General features: G+C 35.9%; 4 protein-coding genes across 6 annotated transcripts in view; 2 read left to right on the top strand and 2 right to left on the bottom strand.

Moving 5' to 3' along the window:
• The window catches only part of LOC106132326 (STE20-related kinase adapter protein alpha), a 204,459-nt gene that overhangs the window by 130,119 nt on the left and 52,683 nt on the right, over nt 1-21,657 (top strand). The window lies entirely within an intron of this gene.
• Nucleotides 1,787-6,370, bottom strand: LOC106132417 (ecdysone oxidase). Its single transcript, XM_060947715.1, has 3 exons — nt 6,135-6,370; nt 3,651-3,781; nt 1,787-3,321 (listed from the first exon to the last, which is right to left on the bottom strand). The coding sequence occupies exons 1-3, from the start codon at nt 6,268-6,270 to the stop codon at nt 1,789-1,791; spliced, it is 1,800 nt and encodes a 599-aa protein (XP_060803698.1). The 5' UTR covers nt 6,271-6,370; the 3' UTR covers nt 1,787-1,788.
• Nucleotides 5,862-19,329, top strand: LOC106132446 (TBC1 domain family member 15). 3 transcript variants are annotated; one of them, XM_060947714.1, is made up of 13 exons: nt 5,862-5,969; nt 7,682-7,735; nt 8,510-8,702; nt 9,512-9,594; nt 10,301-10,501; nt 10,957-11,092; nt 12,288-12,456; nt 12,733-12,829; nt 13,152-13,568; nt 14,715-14,902; nt 15,364-15,490; nt 16,391-16,657; nt 18,074-19,329. In XM_060947714.1, exons 2-13 carry the CDS (start codon nt 7,694-7,696, stop codon nt 18,140-18,142), a joined length of 1,989 nt encoding a protein of 662 aa, XP_060803697.1. In that variant the 5' UTR covers nt 5,862-5,969; nt 7,682-7,693; the 3' UTR covers nt 18,143-19,329. The 3 variants fall into 3 exon arrangements, with proteins under 3 accessions (XP_060803697.1, XP_060803696.1, XP_013187321.2); XM_060947713.1 differs by lacking the exon at nt 5,862-5,969 and having other exon boundaries at nt 7,523-7,735; XM_013331867.2 differs by lacking the exon at nt 5,862-5,969 and having other exon boundaries at nt 7,524-7,735; nt 16,391-16,698.
• On the bottom strand, nt 18,951-21,546 carry LOC106132331 (zinc finger protein 39). Its single transcript, XM_013331698.2, has 2 exons — nt 21,145-21,546; nt 18,951-20,974 (listed from the first exon to the last, which is right to left on the bottom strand). The coding sequence occupies exons 1-2, from the start codon at nt 21,274-21,276 to the stop codon at nt 19,982-19,984; spliced, it is 1,125 nt and encodes a 374-aa protein (XP_013187152.2). The 5' UTR covers nt 21,277-21,546; the 3' UTR covers nt 18,951-19,981.

Here is a 21,657-nt window from a genome sequence, read left to right as displayed (position 1 = left end):
GTAAAAAGTAATGATTTTTTTAATTTTATTTCCTTCGGGTACTTAGGAAAACAGTTCAATTGGATTTTTTTCTAAAAAATACATATAATTATACCTAAGTTGGCAGTTTCTATTGTATTTGTATTCAGATGCAATCTAGTTAATTCTGAATTCGGTAAAGTATACATGTTCAGAATATAATAACTTAGAAAATATATAGACACGGCGCAGAGCGGGGCTTTTAAATGATATATTACATACATATATCACAGGTAATACATAAAAAATCACAAAATCTGAACACTATTTAAATTAATTTATTCGTGCGATTAGGTCAACGCTATATAATTATAACACGTCTTAATATCCACTTTTAATGTTACTCTCAGACTTTACCATCAGGGAATATGTCAATTAAACGCCCCTCTTAAAACAAAAGGATAATTATTCATTGTAAAAGATAGCTTAATCTCTGTAAGAAGAAAGTCATAATTTTTTTTCATACTTTTTTAACATAATTAAACCCATCGTATAGCTTTCAATACTAGTTTAAGTTCCTGAACTATTAACAAATTCGTTTTTTAAGTCTTATCTCTTTCGCACTGACATGTTTTACCATCGCGCTGTCTCAGAGATCACACTGTTATAAAGACTTTATTATATTGACTTGTAGATGTACGATTCCCTCGCCTTGCTACAAACTATATCTACGATTCGGTGTATAGCTTTTGCTCTGAAGTTGCATGGTTTATTCTTATTCTGTTGTGACGTTTCAGGCAAAAGAGATAAAAGATCCATAGAATAACCACAACTTCTATCGGTTCTAGTTTGAAAATATTGAAGAGGGTGCGGATTAAGCTATAGACACGAGATCCAGCAGTCCAGCCGTCAAAGGATAGCGAGCTATTTAAATTGGTGAGCGCTGAAGTAGACCAAAGGCGAAGGTCCGGGGCGCACGCGCTTGTATAGGGCTCCCGGGCTGTGGAGAGGGGCGCAGGGAAGATCAAAGATCGATTTCAAGATAGCTACACATTTAGTAGCTGTTTATAGATAAATATTTTAGTTAATTCAACTTCAAAAACATCTGAACAGTGTTGTTAAAGACACCTTTTCAGCTAATAAAAATCACTTGTCTATTTGATTTTTTACTGATTTTTGTACCGTGTGGGGAGCTAGAGTGATGTAAAAAGAGTTGCTAATCGCTAGGACTGATTTATTTGGGAATGAAGCCCTAGATAACGTGTACAGTGACGGTCCTCTTAATAAAAGCTCATCATGCACAAGACTGGGTTGATATAAACATCTAGATTGTGAAATCAAATCTACTGATTGTTGTCATTTACAGTCACGTGAACTTATAAAACATTATGAACAAGATTTTCTATGAAAATGTATTTGTGGACTTTAAAAATGACAAGCTGTTGCAACTTCAAAGTAAAGGTCGAGTAGGTATAAAGATGTTCCCTTAAGTGTTAACAATCAATAAATGTTAAATATTTTTAAATGGCCAATTTGTTTTTTTTTTTTGCCTGATGTGCAGTAGATATTATGAGAAATTAAGGGAAAAGAAAGTTGTATATTTTAACAAATCGCACAGATTAATAAGTGTTAAGTGTTATTGTGGTATAAAATATAATTTAATCTTAACCGTTTCATCTTACACTCAATTACATGTGACATGTCGTAAGTAGTAAAAAAAAATGTTTTAAGTTTCTAACATAGGTATATTTATGATGATGAATCATGCCTTTATAAAACTTGTTTTTGACAGCATCATTCTCTTCTAACTCAACCATTTTCGTAAAAATTTTATTTAACGTAACCTTTCATTTTATGTTCTTTCTTAATCATATCCGACGCTTTTTCGGCTATCATTATAACAGGTGCATTTATATTTCCACTAATGATTTTTGGCATCACACTAGCATCTACGACTCTGAGACCTTTCACTCCACGAACCTTCAGTGTCTCATCCACTACACCATCGGGTCCCATATGACATGTCCCAACGGGATGATACTGCGTTCCAGCCACGTTAACTACGTAGCAACGCCAATAATCGTGACTACCAAAACTATAATCTTTACACTGAGCTATTTCTATATCAGGTACATCAGACGCGACACTCTTAAAATAACTAGTATTTATCACAGTTATATAATCTTCAACACATTTCGAGAATCCTTCAATGTCATCTTCATTTGAAAAGTATTTCATATAAATCAACGGTTCATCTTGAGGATTATTGCTTCGCAGTTTGATTTCCCCTCGCGATTTTGGGTGTAGATAAGTCAGCAGAGCGTATATGACTACACCACGTTTGTTCAAATTTGCTAGGTTTACACACACTTGGTCTTCTAAGTTCAGGAGCTGGTTACAGTATAATGTACTCACGGAATTACCCATCGGAAGGTATGTGGCAGTAGTTTGATAGTCTGGATATTTCTGAGATTTGTCTAAAGCTGTAAATCCAAGAATTGCATCTAAAGGAAACTTGTCTATAATCCCAAACATTTTAACATTGTCAATTATAGAATAAATGTCTCTTTTACCTGGTATAGCTATAGGAACAACAATATGATCTTGTAGGTTTTGTCCAACTGGTAAATCTTTTATTACCTCGATGTGCATTTCTTTTAAATGCTCTTTAGGTCCTATTCCCGATAACATCAATATCTGAGGACTATTTATAGCTCCAGCTGATAATATTACTTCTTTATTAGCTTTAACGATCATAGTTCTACCATTTGGTAAACTAACTTTTACACCTACAGCCCGATCTTTCTTAAAAACGACTCTCCTTGCCAAAGTCTCTTTCAAAATGAACAAATTTGGTCGATCTTTTACAGGTTTAAGGAACGCTACAGCAGTACTTTGGCGAGTGTTGTCGCCAATCGTATATTGAGCTAAAGAATAACCAATTTGTTCTTTCCCATTAGTATCGATCAGTATATTACGCCCATTCTCTTTGAAAATATTTAACATTTCTTTTATATTATCATTTTCTTCGTATCTTGTAATACCTAAATATCCGTTATTATTATGCATAGACGGTGAAGCTTCTAAGACTGTTTTATCTTCAAACCTTTCACTTTTTTTGAAGTAATGAGTGACATTATACCAATCCCATCCGGCGTTACCCATTTGTGCCCAGTCATCGTAATCTTTTCTGTTACCTCTAACATAAAACATGAAATTGGAAGTGCTGGATCCTCCTAACATTTTGCCCCTGGACATAAAGATAGATTTGGTCTTTCTAGCTTGGCTCGCGAATCCGTCGTTCACGGTGTGATAATTCCAGTCTGGGTAAGCAGCACTAGTTAGGACAGACCAACCCGGACTCTGAAAAGAGTTAACACGTTATTAGTGACTGTTGACGTTCTTGCCACGTCTTCTTTCTCTAGGTTTCAAGAGCTACCGCTTATCCATTAAGTGCCATACATCCTGTTATTAATTTTGTTTCTATCGGTTAGATAAGGTCTTAATTTTTCTTTTATTTTTCCTCTATAGATACTTTTCTTATGAAAAAGTTATTATGTCATCAGACAGGTCAGACCTTCAGGAGAGAGCCTACTTTTGTTTCTTGATCATACAAGAGGTTGTTTGAAAAAAATGTTTATGTTATCTCAAAAATTCTAGACAAGTTAATCATGACTCGTACTCGGACTTACGTCAGAAATTGGTGGCGGATTATCCCCAGCTTCGATGAGAAGGACTGTCCAATTGACTTCAGTGAGACGGTTGGCAAGCACGCACCCCGCCGAACCAGCCCCCACCACGATGAAGTCGAAACTAGCTCCATCTATATACAAAAGATACATATGGTTTAAAATCTTTCTTGCTGGTCTTGTAGCCGAGAAAAAAACATAGTGTCTGCTAACTGCTTCTCTTTCCGTGCAAATTGTAAAAGTCAATAAAGGGAAAGGTTTATGAACTTGGCATTCTTTTAGGCGATGGGCTAACAACCTGTCACTATTTGAATCTCAATTCCATCACAAGCAGTACAGCCGAACGTGACCTTCCATTCTTCTAGAGATTGTTGGCTCTGTCCCGCAAGGGATATAGACGTAAGTATATGTATGTACCTACATATGTATATATTCACGTCCTCATCACTCACGAGGTAGACGAAGCAAATATGACAATAGTATGATCACGATTTTGTATAAAGAAAGTTAGGCTTCCTACACGAAGACCATCCCGTGTCCGGCACCAATAAAAAAAGGAATGATCCATCCATCACTTCTCCCCTCGATGTCGTAATAGGCGCCTAAGAGATACTTGGGATTCTTCTTTAAGGCGATGGGCAAGCAACCTGTCACTATTGGAATCTCAATCCATCATTTAGACATACCTACAGCTTAACTTGGCCTTTCATTCTTTGAGAGACTGTTGGCTCCGCTACCCCGCAAGGGATATAGACGTAACTACCTATACGTATGTATTTATGTAAGTTTTATTAATACATACATACATACATATGGTCAATTCTATATCCCTTGCGGGGTAGACAGAGCCAACAGTCTTGAAAAGACAATGGCCACGTTCAGCTATTTGGCTTAATGATAGAATTGAAATTCAAATAGTGACAGGTTGCTAGCCAATCGCCTAAAAAAGGATCCCAAGTTTGTAAGCCTATCCCTTAGTCGCCTTTTACGACATCCATGGGAAAGAGATGGAGTGGTCCTATTCTTTTTGTATTGGTGCTGGGAACCACACGGCATTTATTAATAAAGTGCAAAACAAGGATTGAATATAAGGTTTTCCGACATAGTTGTGTTGTGATTGTCACGCGTCAAAGAATCATCCAAGGATGGTCTCCTTTACAGTTTGTGCATGGATCCGTCACCTCGTCATCATAGCCTCACCACAGTATCATATTTCGTTCATACGACTTGAAATGTACAAGGGGAGTGTGAAAAGGAACGTTTCGAGTGAGAAGGCTTAGACGAACGCCAGCTTGATCATGGTACTCCTTAGTCAAGTCAGTCTGCTATTATGTATGTAATTGTAGGAAGTATAGTCGCAAAGTTAGTTATTACTATATTATGAAAATAAAATGAAAAATATTTTACAATAAAAACAATCTCTGAGATAATTTTCTAACTAACAATAGGTACCATGGCAACCGTTGCTATGGCGTATATAAAGATGGTTGCCTACAGTATAAGATTAGGGCCCGGGACCAGTAAAAGCTGAATTGTATAGCTATGATGTAAGTGCGGTAGGTATCACATAGGTAGCTATCCAACTTAAATAAACATGGCAAATCTTATTAAATTATTTATTTATCCAACGATTCACGACTACAATCGACAATTATAATGACCTTTACACTCAAATGCTAATTATTAGATATACCTAAAGCCTGAGAAATAAGAATGGTTTTATTAACGTAAAAACGCCGCCGTTAAAATAGTCTAAAGTTATTGCAATATCGATAAATCGATTTAAATTATGAATGCGAAAGTTTGTTACGCTTTCACGGCTAAACTTCTAAACCAATGTTGACGTAAGTATTTTATGTGAATGACATAAAATAATTGGAAACAGAAAAAAAATATTCATATACTAGGTATTAGTTAACATTGCCCTAGACGTCCGTAACTAATCGACTGATTTGGAATTTACCTACTCTATAAATAATACAATAATTTATATCTGATGAATTCGTTTGAATTTAAAGATAGCGCCCTTGCGTCACTAATCTAAAAATATGTTGTAAACGGGGATTTCCCGAAAGATATGATTTTTGTTGCTAATTGACCTTTTTTACAACATGATAATATAGAGACGATATATGATACAATAGAGACAATATTTAAAGAATATTGATCTATTCTTCTGTCTCCATAATAGCCACTTAGTGACTGACACTTAGAGACTGCACCAAAATTTGATGTAGTTTTTTATGTCTATGGAGAGGAGATGTATAAAAAATCGCGCGAACTTTCAATCAATATCATCGGAGCAACGGTTCTACAGGATAAGTAAGTATAGTTGTAATTAATCGTTCTTAAATTTGATAAAATTAGTCAAGCAAAATTAAACATGAAACACTTGTACAAACCTACGCGCGCTCATTTATAAGTTTATTTTTTTTTCTTTCGGGACGGGACGATAGGATCTATAACATCAACCTTACACAAACTTACTTTCAACTGTCGCTTGTTGGGGATAATCCTGACTGCCAATCAGGAACGAGGTTATGATGACCAGGGCCAACTGAAGCACGTAAGCCAGAGGTACAATTATTTTAACTTCAATGTAGGATAAAAACACTGCGAACATTTGAACGGTTTTCGTAGACTCAACTTTAATAATTGTGTGTAAGCTACTGCTAGCGCCCGCGCATGGCAATTCACTGAGATACAGGCACGAAAATTATCTTGTTTAGTAGATATTTATGCGCAACAAACAAAGCCAGATCTTTATTGTCGGCGGTCGTGAGGTTCAAGTTGTTCGAATCGAAAGCGTAGATATGGTACTACGTTCCTAAAGCATTTACATGTCTATCGTTCATCAGCAAGTATTGAATAGATGCGTACATTACTATAGTAGAGGTCAAATAACAAGGACCTGCTTGAAAAAATTGAATCTTAGAATCTCATGGAATATAATATTCTATTATTTGGATCCCACTTGGATCCCAATCTCCTAAAGTGAGTTGCGAAAACGAAAACAAGTAAGTTTTCGTTTTCGCACGTTATAAGTTCGTAAGTAAGTAGTCTCTGCCTACCCGGGAGAAAGGCGTGATTTTATGTATAAAAGTACGTTCGTTAGTATATAATAAATAAATCGAATGAAGAACTATGTTGGTACCTTATGTAACGTATTTATATAGCTAGTCCTCGTGAGCTGTTTAATAGTGTTTAGCCAACTCTTCATGATCCTTGCGTGTCCCACAGTGCCCTGTTGCATAAACTCAAAAACCTCAACCGATTTTGATGAAATTTTGTACACAGATAGAATAGACCTAATTCTCATGCATAAAAAAAATAAATGTCAAATGTTGACTTGACGTTCTATTTTGACATTTCAATAAGAACATGTTGCCTATTTCATATATTTGTATTCCTTAATTTAGGGGAAAACATTCAAAACAAGATTAAGTTTTATATCTGGACAGATTGTGCTTGGGCACTTGTCACGGAGTATAAAAATTAGGACAACGCGCCGACGATTTTGTCTAACCTCGGTCTGACCTATTCGGACAGATTGGATTAAACGTAGGTAATTAAATGCAGTGCCACCGACGCGACGCTAGTCTCTAATCGTCGGTTAGTGGCACAGGGTGTGACGCTGCACTTCGCCGTTTTATGCACGGGCCATAAATTTTTATCAACATGAAATAGGAATTACGAAGACAATATTTATTAGATCAAACACGCCATCGCGACATTGGTCAGTCCACGTCATTGGCACGACTGATATAAATGTGGTGAGGGTAGACCTACTCTCGGTTTGATTGGTTGTTAGTTTAAAATTTAAAATTATTGGATTGTTAATTTTCCAGATTAAATGGTAAATATTTTTTTTACTGGCAACATTCTAAACTCTTCTAATCAGAATTCTTCACATTGTCTGGTTGTTTGAATCATTATTTGTTGACAAAATTCTCTTGAAATAATGGTGTAAACTTTAAAGAATAAATTATCATCGTGTTACATTTCTTTTTTATTAATTGCTTGATCCGTTGCAGTGATCGTGCGCCATGTCTGAGAGCTCTGTGGAGGATATCCCTGACCAGTGTAAAGTACGTCTTACTATAATAATGTCTTTGTTGTTTATTAGTTTCACCTACATTATTACGTGTCTTTTGCATTTACTTCAACGAATTTAACTGAAGGTTAGTCGTAAATTTGGTTTTCCTGCAAAGTTGGAGATATTTCAATTGTGACTTAATAGAAAAAAACCTAAAACCTACTTTGATTTGTAGTAATTTATGATAAACAATTTTTTGTCGCTTACCTTCATGTTTTTTGTTGCGGTTAGTTATATGATCAATGTTAATGCACCAGCTTATGGTGTTTTTAAGTAATCAAATTGATGTGACTATAAATTACACAAAACAGTAATTGTATTGAGATGTGACCTAAAAAGGCTGATTTATCATATTTATTTACAATTGTATGACTGGTCTAGATCAAAAGCTTTATATCTTATTACACACAATCATTTCTCTATCCTTGAGGGGTGGACAGTGACTATATTTCAGTTATATACTTCTTTCACTCATCCACATACATAACTCACTTCATCCAAGTTTGTGACTGATTAATGGAAAAGATGTAGTCTCTGCCTACAAAAAAGGTGTGATTTTTTTTAATGTATGTACATATTTATATTTTTATTATATAATCATATTATTTAATATTATTATATAATAAAAGTCTATATCCTTTGTGGGGTAAAGCCAGAAATCTTGAAATGAAACCATCCATGGGAAAGGGATGGAGTGGTCCTATTCTCTTTTCTATTGGTGCTGGGAACCACACGGCACTCTAAATTATTTGATCAAAATTGGCAGGACCTATTCACACAAGATGGAGTGCTGCTCAAAGCCTGCATTGGCAGGCCGGTCACCGACCTCAACTCAATCGGGATGCTCTGCATCGTAGTGAACCCCAACGGCACAAAATGCATAGAGTGGCGGCCTAATGACTTGATCACAATCGAGTCAGATACGCAAGACCAGGAATGGGCAGTGGTCAATACGATAGGTAAGTCTATATCATAATTTGAACATGTTCAAACGTGTTCTCATAGTGTGGTTGTTTTGATAAAAAAAGCTTAATTTTATCACTTTGTAAGATTACAGAAAAACAAAAACTGATAATGATAAATTCTGTACATTGGTGAATTTATTATTATTGAACCAGTAACATAGTTACTAATAAATAGTAATAATACTGAAACAAAGTTATTTACTAACTGAAAACTGGAATTAACTGTACAATTTAAAATTTTGTCAATAGTAGGATGGAATCTTAATTATTTTTATTTGACTTTAAGTTCTTTTCTAACATTTATTACAATCAATATTATTTGCATTTAATTTAACAACTACCTTCTATAGAATTTTTTTATGTCTGTGAATGCAGAAACAATACAAAAGCTATTATGTCGCTTATTTCTAAGTAGTTCACTCTAAGTATTTAAATTATTTGGAAAACAAACTTAAACAAAAAATATAAGAAAGAGCAAATTACATAGAATTACTGTTTTTTTCTTTTAATCTCCTTCAAATTTGCTTGTATAGCAAGAGACAGATTTTTTTATGTCCTTTCTCTTTCTTATTCCACTTTTAAGAAAGAGTGTGAGATATTTGGCAAAAATTAGAAAAGCCTAGACATGCATACATTTAGTCAAGTCTGAATTCTTTGCGGGATCTGAAACTTGCATTAAATGAGTGTTTTATCTAATTTCGATAGATTTTCACAGTTTTTTCTCTACTAACTGGCTTATCATGGTTCGGACCATAAGTTTAGTTTACTAAGACCTAAATGACTATTGATAGTGTGTGCTACAGGTCGCCGCCAACGCACTTTGAGTGGCAACATGACTTCGGACTATGCCACGGCTCGCGCTCGCATTATAAGAATTCCTCTTCAGGTTAGTCCGACATACGTACATATTAATCACGTTTTTTATTCTTCAAGTGGTAGACAGAGCCAACAGTTTCACTAAGACTGAAAGGCCATGTTTAGCTGTATGGCTTTATGATGGAATTGAGATTCAAATTGTGACAGGTTGCTAGCACATAGACTAAAAGTTCAATTTCAAGTCAAAGTTCAAAGGCTAAGAAGCCTTTACCTTAGGTGCCTTTTACGACATCCATGTGAAAGAAATGAAGTGGTCCTATTCTAGACTGGGACCGGGAAACACACGGTTGTCTTAAGTTGTTGTTATATGACATGTTTAACTTGATGACCAAATTAAGTCAAGTGACTAAAGACCCAGACACACCGAAAAGGTCAGAAGCATAGCAGTTTGAAAGCAGCCCCCGTATGGATGGGATGTGCGACGCTGTTTTTATAGCGCGCGAAACTATTGCCGTTTCGCTTTTAACTATGACAGAAAACGGGAGTATTTTGCCCAATAAAAACGGCGTCGGCTCGTACTTACCATGTACTAAATGTTGTAATACAAGAAACTCTTTAAAGTCGTCACACTACAGCGCTACGGCAGTTCAGCACGCCCGCTTTAAATTTTGATTTGACGAGTTCGAAGATTTTCTTGCATTGCAGCTTGATGAGGGTCCACTGTCACTGCATTGCTTCTGACATGACCTGAAATTAATATTTTAATTAAATTTCAGGAGCTAAAAACATTCCGCGTGACCCGTAGCAACCAACAGATGCAGTTTTCCACTAAGCCTGGCATCTGGCAGACCACTTTCTTCTTCCAGCACGGTAACGCGGAGATATTTGTGGCTAACCTGAAGGGTCAAGTGAAGACAGTCAAGACAAGGCACGACAGGAACATTTTCGTGGTCGTTGAGCCTAATGATGAGTCGCAGGTGGGGTTTAAAGTTATTAAAACTTATTTTTGACGGCAATAATGGTTGCGTCACCTTGGGTGTTCAACCTATTCGTGGACAGTTTGGTTTAAGAATAAATGACTTACTGAAGATTTGTGAAATCTAATGGACCCATTTTAGTCATTTTAAACCTTATTGTTAAACAAGCTTTTACCCACAGCTTAGCCCACGTTAATTTAGCGCCATCTACAAAAAGCGATGAATTTAACGCCATCAAGAAAAAACCGACGAAATTACACTTACACCTTCGTAGGTGTAAGTGTAATTTCGTCGCTTTTTTTCAAACGCAACTAATTAAACGCCACCCATAATAAGAACGAATTAAACACCAACAAAAAGCAACAAACTAAACGTCATCAACAAAAAAGCGAAGTATTATTATATAAAGGATAAAGACGTGATTATATGCATGTGTGTACTTTCTTTGCCCCCAGGTTCTGAACAAATCGTTCGCCGAGCTTGACATCTTCACGGAGAACACAACAGATGTGGTGTGGAGCCTCGTGTCCAACTTCAAGCAGAGACCCTACGAGACCACCATGGAAGCATTCTCCAAACTCACCGATATCGGTCAGTATTGAAAGATACTCTGAAGTCAGGTGAAGTGTACTTAAACTGATGAGGTTGCATGAGGAGAGTTTATTTATTTATTTAAACTTTATTGTACAAAATACAAATATATAGCACAATTGGCGGACTTAATGCTAGAAGCGTTAAAGTCAACCATTGGGTCTGACAGAAAACTTTATTTGGGGTCAAACTAAATAAATAAACGTTTATGGATGTGGAAGAAGCGAAAGATGTAGGGTTTGTGGACAAGTGGCAAGATTAAGTCTTGACATATATTTATTTATATAAATTCAATTCGGCGGGGCTAGCATGGCACGCGTAACGCTGTTTTAATAGTTTATCAGGCGATAAAAACGCCGTCGCGTGTGCCACCCTAGCTCCGCTGGTTGCTATAAGTTATGATGTTACAAGTTCTATTAAAAATAACATTTATACTTAGGTTATTATGCGTTTGTGTAAATTATTCTTTTGTTATTTTACTAGCTGACCTTACTCCAGATTCTGGCACGGGTAACGATATACGAGTATACCTTCTTCATTTTACGCTTATCATTCATAAAGTTGTTAGTTTTTTTAGTCAACATGCAAAACCACCGCAAGAATTTTTGTGGAATTTTCCACATGGATAGGCTGGCCCAGTCTGTTAATGAATTATTTTGGCTTCAATTGATATGCATAGTGGTAGAATGTCAGTATTATGCCTCGATTATTGTATAAAATATAGCATCAAATAAGTGTGGATAGAATAGCATTACTGTGCTTTCGTTCTTAGATAACAATTCTTAGCGCAAATCCGTTCGTTCCCAATCATCATGTTTAAATTGCATTACGGTAGGTATTATGAAAAAAAGTAAGTACGAATATGCCGCAGAATAATAGGTAAGTTTAAAATTGTAACAACAAAATTAAAAATCAACTAGCCTAATTTTTATGAAGCTGGTTCAAAATTGTGTTCGAAGTATTAAGTTCAAACCTGACCTTCTTTTCTGGTATCAGTTACTTTCTGACGCTTCGCCATTTTGATGAAAATCTTGATCCTAAAATCATCAGAAAGATCTCATAGTGTCTCTTATCTTGGACTGTTCCCAATTGCACACTCTGCCATTAAGCTTCTAGGCTTGGGGTCGCTTTACTACTTCTCCTTTTCCACTTCTACTGGTTCCTTAGTTTAAACACCAAAATATTTGTCTAACAGTATACTACGGCAATGAGCCGAACGACAAGCGCGACGTATCGGAAGACGTGGCGGATCTGCTCTCAAAGAGCATGAGCGCGCTGGAGGAGGCCACCAGCACCACTCGAAGCGACGACTACGAGGTCATCACTGTCAAGCCTACGTTGCCACCGAGACCACTCACACCCAGGTGAGAAGGGCTTCTGAAATCACTCTTAGGTCGCGGAATAATGAGCATTAGTGGACAATTGGTGAAGGTCTTTTTTCTCCTGGCATTAGTCCCGGTTACATCCTCACCTTTCAGATGAGGAGCACTGTACGCGCCTCAACGACAATGATTCTGGATTGGGTGAGCCCGATTTTTATACGAAGCGACACCATCTGACTTCCGCAACCTTATGCAGGAAACACTAGTTCATATTGGATTTTAGAAACTCAATAAATCGAATTCCAAATTTATTTTCAGAGGCACTCCGCTGTCGACTGAGAAGTGGGAAGGGCTGCAGGATCCGGAAGGTCGTATTATGGAGGTGGAGGGAGTCAAGCAACTCATATTTAGGGGGGTAAGTCTTTATATTGAACAGTTTTAAAGCTCATTTCAATCTATCTAATTTAAGCTATTGTCTGTTGGAACATACGTATAGTCACGTTTTTATCCCAATAACCAATATTTGAAGACTGAAAGGCCACGTTAAGCTACGTATAGCTTAATGATAAAATTGCGATTCTAATAGTGCTAGGTTGCCTTTCGCCTAAAAAAAGAATCCAAAGATTTTTAGTCTTCACCTCGATTGACTTTTACAATCTGCATGGGATGAGAAGCAGCTGGCACAGACTATGTTTCTATACTACTATACTGGAGATAAACTAAAATTAAAATTTCAGGGTGTAGCACACTCAATAAGGCACCAAGTATGGAAATACCTACTCGACTACCACCCGTGGGGTATGACACACCAAGAGATCAGAGCTTTACACAAGAAAAAAACCGAAGAATACTTCTGTATGAAACTCCAATGGAGGTCAATGACCGATGGGCAAGAGTCTAGATTTGCCGAATACAGAGACAGGAAGAGTTTAGTGGAAAAAGACGTTAATAGAACAGATAGGACACATCCGTATTATGCTGGTGATAATAATCCAAATTTGACAGTTTTACAAGATATTTTGATGACGTATGTGATGTATAATTTCGATTTGGGCTACGTACAAGGCATGAGCGATATTCTTGCGCCGTTGTTACTGCTTTTGGACAATGAGGTGGATAGTTTTTGGTGCTTCGTAGGCTTCATGGATAAGATAGTGAGTATTGTTTTGGATTGAGACTGTACAATTTTACTGATGCATAATGTGACAGGTTTTTTTTAGATTGAGCTTTTGAAGTCAAAAGCTGAAAACGCGATCAGAGATACGCTATGATGAGAGAGATTTTAATGGTTGATTTAGTCAAAGAGAAGAAGAAGAAGAGCGCAAAAGATTACAAGACCATTTTTTGTTCTTATTTGAGTTTTTTCTGATGTGATACTAAGTCCACCTGTTGTACATTTTATGTACATAAAGTTTAAATAAATCAATCGTGTTTGGACGAAATGAAAAGTTTTTTAGGAGTTCTAGAAGAAACACATTTTATTCAGTTCAAGTACTGTTACTAATGTTGCATTCAAAGACAAAAGTGAATTACAAATGATAGAAGTCGCGTCGCGACACTACGCCATACTTTGCCAAGTTAAGACTCGTGAGTCTCAATTGTGGCTCGCGAACCATTTTATATCCATCTATCTCACATATCCATGGTTACGGCGCCATTAAAAAACCATACGTACATACACATCTTTATCCCTTGCGGGGTAGACAGTCTGTAGCTTTATGACGGAATTGAGATTCAAATAGCGACAAAATGCTAGCTCTTCGCCTATAAGAGGAATCCCGCGGTTAAAACTCAACCCTTAGTCGCCTTTCGAGACATCCATGGGGAATATATGGAATGGTTCTATACTTAAGTGACATGCTCTAAAAAAAAGCCACTAATCATAATTTCCCAAGTACCCGAAACCGCCGAGCTTGCATGAAGAGAGTTATGAATGTGGATGAAGCGAAGGAAGTATGCAGAGATCGTGGCAAGTGGAAAGAGGTAGTCTGCCTACCCCTCCGGGAAAGAGGCGTGATTTTTTGTATGTATGTAATCATAATTTCTGACGGCTTCTGTGGCGCAGCGGTAGTACGCTTGTCTGTGTCACCGGAGGTCCCGGGTTCGAATCCCGGCCAGGGCATGATGAGAAAAGAACTTTCTCTGATTGTCCTGGGTCTTGGATGTTTATCTATATAAGTATTTATTATAAAATAAAGTATCTTTGAGTTAGTATCTCGTAACACAAGTCTCGAACTTACTTCGAGGCTAACTCAATCTGTGTAATTTGTCCTGTATATATTTATTTATTTCTCTTCCAGGTCTCCAACTTCGACATGGACCAGGCCGGCATGAAGCACCAGCTGCTCCAGCTGCAACAGCTGCTGACGTTCGCCAGCCCGGAACTGGCGCAGCATCTGGCGGCGAAGGACTCTGGGAACATGTACTTCTGTTTCCGGTGGCTGCTCGTCTGGTTCAAGCGGGAGTTCTCTCATAGAGACATCATGAGGTGGGATCGCTTACTGATATAAATGCGAGGGTTTGCCGCGAAAAGGGATATAGACGTGACTATATGTATGTATTATGTATGCACTAGCGACCCGCCCCGGCTTCGCACGGGTGCAAAATTATAAATGTTATTATACATAAAAACCTTCCTCTTGAATCATTCTACCTGTTACAAAAAACCGCCTCAAAATCCGTTGCGTAATTTTAAAGATTTAAGCATACAGACAAACAGACTAAAATAGCGACTTTGTTTTATACTATGTAGTGATTATTATTTTTGCTTGTCTATACCACAAGCTGTCAAACTCTCTTCACTTGTATTTCGGTACATTTTATTTCCAATTTATTTAGTTATATGTAATTATAGTTTTATTCGTACAACCAGGGAATTTTAATTAATTAAAAGATTTTTTTTTGGAATTATTTATATTTTTTTGATCGGTGGTTTATTTTTGTTTGTAGGGTATGGGAAGTACTATGGACGGGGTTGCCGTGTGCCAACTTCCATCTTCTGATCTGTGTTGCCATTCTCGACGCGGAGAAAGATGTTCTTATTAGGGGAGACTATGGATTCACTGAAATTTTAAAGGTAAATTATAGATAGATAGATAGATAAAACTCTTTATTGCACCATAAGAGAAAACATACAAAACAACACAAAGCAGATATAGATGGTACAAAGGCGGACTTATCGCTAAAGCAAGCTCTTCCAGTCAACCTTTGGGTGGAAGGAAACCAAACAGGAGATCGGCGTTGGCGCAGAGCAAGATAAATAAATGTTTGAACATAATAAAATATATACAGAATATATATTTATATATAATACACATAAATACATATAAATACATATAAATACATAATATAACATATACTTAGGATAGAGTAGAAAGTTAATGAGACCTAACGAGATTTTTGAAACTATTACATAATAGTCTGGGCTTTCCTGAATTATAATATAGACAACAGATTTTTTTTTCTATTTAATTTATAGTTTAATGTAATTTTTTGTAATGCATACTCTTTTACAGGCTGTCACAAAATCAGTGTAACTATTAATAAGAACAAAATATTATTTTGAATATTTAACTAGCTTATTGAACTAACTAGGTCGTATTTCGATCTTCTTCGAGATTCTTTCCCATGGATGTTTTGAAAGGCGGCTAAGGGATAGGCTTATAAACTTAGTCGACTTTTGTAGACAAACAGCTGGCATTCAGTCACTATTTGAATCTCAATTCCATCATGAAGCCGTACAGCTAAACGTGGCCTTTCAGTCTTTTCCCGTTGGCTCTGTCGTCCCCGTAAGGGATATAAACGTGATTATATGTATGTAAATGTACTTAGCTAACCTAGAAAACGAAATATGTCGAAATATATTTGAAACAAATTTTCATACAATGTGATCGATATAATTTGAATAGTATTTTTTCCAAGATCCAACAAGATTACAGGGATATAATTATTGAATTGCTCCTGTTTATATTTTCAGCACGTAAACGACCTATCAATGTGCTTAGACGTCAACAAAATACTGAGCTCGGCCGAGGGCATATTCCACCAAATAGTGTCTGCGTCGCACCTCACCGACCAAATCCGAGTCATACTGGGTCTGCCCACCGCGGGCACGTCCGCGCTCTCCGACAGCGCGGGCGGCACTGAGGGCGGCGCTGACGGCGGCACTGAGGGCGGCACTGCGCCGGCGCACGGCGGCGGGCGGCCGGCGCGGGGCGCGGACCAACGGCAGGACATGGAGGAAGTTATGTATCAGATAGGATTAGATATGAATTCCTGAGCACGGTGATTATTTTGAATTGTTGTTTTTGTGGGTAGTTCTAGTATCTAGTTTATTTTTTATTGTTGCATGCGTATCTAATATAATGCATGTGGTTCCCGGCAGCAAAAGAAAAAAAAAAATAGGACCACTCCCATCTCTTTCCCATGGATGCCGTAAAAGGCGACTAAAGGATAATCTTTTATACTTGAGATTTCTTTTTCAGGTAATGGGCTATCAACCTCTCACTATTTAAATCTCAATTCTATCATATATTATGGCCTAAAAAGAGAAACGACATAAAGCAATTATTTATGATATTTTGTAATATTTTTCATTTTTTAGTCTTAAAAACTTATTCACAAGTTACAAGATCGGATCGCGAAGTCTGGGCCCCGAAGCATAACATTAGAGGGTGCAACAGGCGAAAAGTTTGAGATCATTTACAAATGCCCTTGTGAAAAGTTTACCATGCCTGCATTTTTTTAAATTGAGGTGTTTGTTTTTTAACCCCCCTACGTACCTAAATATAGGCGATTCGTTTTTACCTTCAATTTATAATTTGTTTCAGAAACATACATGTATGTATGTTCAGAAACTCGTAGAGTTGATTTTGTTAGTTGTAGTCGGGACAAGTCTTTTTTTTTAATTAGTATTTAGCATTAGAAATAAGTACCGTCGTGTTTATTTTTTTTAGCCGTAGTTGTAGGTAGGTAATAATCAGAGATTGGATATTCGGATACATATTTACCTAAAGTTGGGGTGTTGAGTTAGTATGGAACGTACTTCTGTACCTCAAAAATCCGGGATTCGGCATTGATACACTTAATGTTCTAATTATGGTCTGAATAACCTCAGAAAGTTTTTGTACTGACTAAAAAATCACGCGGTATAATTCTGGAATCCCGGTAGGTAGGTAATTTTTTAATAAATATGATCATCCATCACTTATGTTTATCATACCTAATATACGAAAAGTTTCAATTTCTTGTTTAATAAAATTTCCGGGATTCAAAATAATTCGAATCCCGAAAGCAAGAAGCCGCCTCCATACTTTCTTAGCAAAAATATGTATTAGTTTAGGTAAATATGCGTCCGATTATCCGATCTCTAGTAATAATCGTAATGAATTTGTTGTTTGTGTGCTTTAAAGAAGATTTAATTTAAAAGCATGATTGTAACTAACGTTTGTAATGTTTTTTACAAATAATTAAAAATACTTTTTCGTTAAAAATCCCAAGTTGTATGTATTTTTCTTTTTTCTTCCTATCCTTCTAACAATTTTTTTTTCTTTTATATAATATCTTTTATTATTATAACTATTCATTTCTTGCTTTCCTTTTATTGGACTTTTTTATATATTTTTTTTCCTAAAATCTAATTTGTTCTTTCCAATTGCAGGATACACTCGAATATGACGGCATAAAAATAACAATAGTACAAAAAACAGTGTGGGCGCTGCTTGCGTAGCGATCGAAGATTCTTAGACTCGTCATGTGATAGCTTTTGTATTTTTGTACATAAATGAACGATAAATTAATAAAATAAATTTATTGTCTTGTTATAAAACGTAAATCTATTTTATTTCTTTATGAGATCCGGCCCGCTCTGTGCATCGATGAGGTCTATGGACGTTTTCTGTTTCGTTAATAGTTTAAACATTGTTTGAATTTTCAAATATATTGGTTATGGATCATGAGGCTTACAAATTTTTTTTTGTAAATTTTATTTTGGTTGCAATTTTATAGGATTTGTTTTGTTTGTAAGAGATAAATAAAAAAATAGTCATATTCTAACAGGTAAAATATGTGTCAATTAAATTGGAGCTGAAAATTGGTGTCAACAAAACAATTTCTTGGCAATGAATAGTATATCAAATTATTGAAAAAAAAAAAAAACAACAGATCAACATGTTTATACATATTTTGTCGAATTAGAAGCTAGATACAAATTTTGATGTATTATCATAAAGCAAATATAAATTTAGCGGTAGTTTTTAATTGCAACTCTTATGTTACACTCGCATTTTTTTTTAAATTACACTACTTTTCTTTATATGGCAGCACAGAAGGTCCAATTCTCCCTGCTTACCTCGTCAGCGAATTGGGGTTGGCATAATGTGCCTCTTAAAGTCTCATGTATGTCTAAATAAAATTTGTCTGTCTGTAACTACATATATACAATCAGAATTCATTGAAAGCACGTTGCTGCCAGTGTTGCCATTTATTTGTATACTTTAACACCCACATTGAATAAGTAAAAATTTTTTTATTGTTAATTAATTTGCACATTTTAACTTTGGTGCTTCTAAAGTGCCGATTTTAGTGATATATTACTGCACTTTTCAGCAGAATGGACAGAAGTAATTTTAAATGTATATAATTTTTATTAAGTAATTGACGCTACTCTACACATATATTTTAGAATATAAACATGTACAAGTATTATGTTACTTTTAAAATGTCAATTATGATTATTTTTCACTTGAGTAGATAATTGTATTTTTGTAGATTGTGAGATGGTTCAACATCTTGCCTCAAAATACTGAAGTTTGGGCCACGATTTTTATTCGTCAATTTGTTACTTTCTTTAATTATTGTTGTGCCTATAAATTGTGTACCTTATTTCACACTATTAAACTATTTTAGTACCTGGTATTTTTTATTTTATGTTTTTTTACGCCTACCCAAATGAATGAAATGAAATCTTCACTCATTCACTCTTCTTGTCTCATCGTTAGGCAAAATCCACACCACCCTTCTTCCGAAACCCTTAACTATTATTTTATTCGTCCAGAAACTAATTCAAATTAAATAAATATATATTATGGGACATTTCAAACATCACTTAATATTGTAATAACTTTTGGTTTAACAACATTAGTTGACGTCGACCTGGAATAAATAACTTAAAACTTAAGTTTACTGCCACTGGACTATGGACAGCACAATGGACAAGAGCAACGTCAGAAGTTAGCTCCTCAGGGATTTTTGCAAAGAAATTGTCAAAAGCATTTACTATGTCCTGAATTTTAATAATATTTATGTTAACAGATGTGATTTGGCTAACACTGCACTGGAGAATGTCATGGCATTAGTCCACCTGTTGTACTTACATTTTATATGCAAAAAGATAAATAGATACCTATGTATTTACTTAATCCATATATTAATTATCTATAAGATTTTCATATTATAAATACAATTTACAAAATATTAATCTAAATTGAGATCATTATTTTTCCATTAGTTTTTGCAGCAAACTGACTGTTATTTTTGGATTTGCTTAATTACAGTAGTTAATAAATTATTATAAACTATCATATTTGAATGGGTCTGCTGTATTAATGGTATTCATAGATAACTGCGTGTGAGACTTCAAATGAACGTTCAAACCGTAACGAGTCTGATACGACTTATCACACAGGTGGCAGTGGAAGTTCTTCACGCCTGTGTGAGTTAACTGATGTCTCTGAAGCTCTGATTTGGAGAAGAACCTCTTCTCACAATTACCACAGCTGTATTTCTTTTCTTTCAAATGATTCTTTCGTATATGCGAGCTCCGAGAGCTTGACGAAATGAATGTAGCGTTGCATACTTCACATTTGTGATTCCTAGTCCTTTTGTGGTTCCATAGTATGTGTGAGTGTAGACCACCGGGTACTTTGAACTTCTTCGGACAAAATTTACAACTGTAACCACGATCATTACTGTGCGTCAACATATGTATTTTAATATATCCCGGTGGATAAGATTTTCCACACTGGTCGCATTGCTGCAACACACGTTTGCAACTCCTCTCTTTCTTCTCTATGTGCGGAGTGCAGGAATGCGCATTTGATTCAGTTACAGTGTAGAATCCTTCCCAGCAGTGTTCGCAGAGGTATGGCCGTAAATGCAGTTTCCTGTGTAATACTAAAGAACGGAAATCATCAAACTTCTCGTGACAGTATTCGCAATGTCTCCCAATGGTTGATTGCACCGGATGCATGGCAGTACAATGTTCTTTTAGACTTTTGATTGAATGAAACTCAGCTTTGCATTCAACACAAAATAAGAATTTTACATCATTCTCCAGTTTTGTTTGAGCAACATTTTTTCTTTTTGGAGATCTCTTTCTTTGGAATTGTTCTTCAGGTTCATAACTGTAGTCGTAATCTTCATTAGACTCTAGTGTTGTTGCACTGTTAGCTAAAGTTTTGGCATTTGCTTCAATAAGTTTCTTGAATGAATAGGTGATAGTCAACTGGTGTACACAATTAATGCATAGATTCTGAGGGTAAAACTCGTCATCTGGTGATATCTGAAATAGAAGTCAAAATTTTTTGTTTTTGCTACTACATTAAATCATTTACTGCACAATATTGGAACATGCAAACTGTGTGTAATTTACTGAATAATATCATAGTTTAGCCAATTAAGGTCTAAAGCCTTCAGAATTCAGCTAGTAACAATGACTAAAAGGACACCTACCTTGTATTGATAGAAAGTGTCCAGTATATCAACCAGACTCACTTCGTCGCCGGCAATCGTAATGGCAGTACGTATGGGACGCATATCTTTATTTGTGGCCAAACATGTTCGACATCGGTCTTTAAAGTCCATTTTTAATCCAAGAATTTTATTCTTTCACCTGTTTGTGACTCCCTTCTCCTTACCGTCGCGGTAGGTATGTAATTGTAGGGTCACTTCAGGTTTTACTCAAATTATTATGCTTGTAGGGCATTAAAATCAGCATAGACAGGTTACTAAAAATTGTAGAGAAGTTGCATTCAATTTTAATTATAAATATGTACAACAAGATTCACACACAATTCAAAAGATAAAAAAGAAATACATTAAATATTGCGAAAACCAAAACACCAGAATAGTCCCAAACAGTCCAATTTCAATATGCCAAATTGGTATTGACAAAAAATGACATTGGCATAATATTTGCATGTAATGTCAATGTCAATTGTTAACGAACGACTTGCCCATGTCTCA

This window comes from Amyelois transitella, chromosome 14 (assembly GCF_032362555.1).
Source record: "Amyelois transitella isolate CPQ chromosome 14, ilAmyTran1.1, whole genome shotgun sequence".
NCBI classification, from domain to species: domain Eukaryota; kingdom Metazoa; phylum Arthropoda; class Insecta; order Lepidoptera; family Pyralidae; genus Amyelois; species Amyelois transitella.
This window is presented reverse-complemented; position numbering and strand designations above follow the sequence as displayed.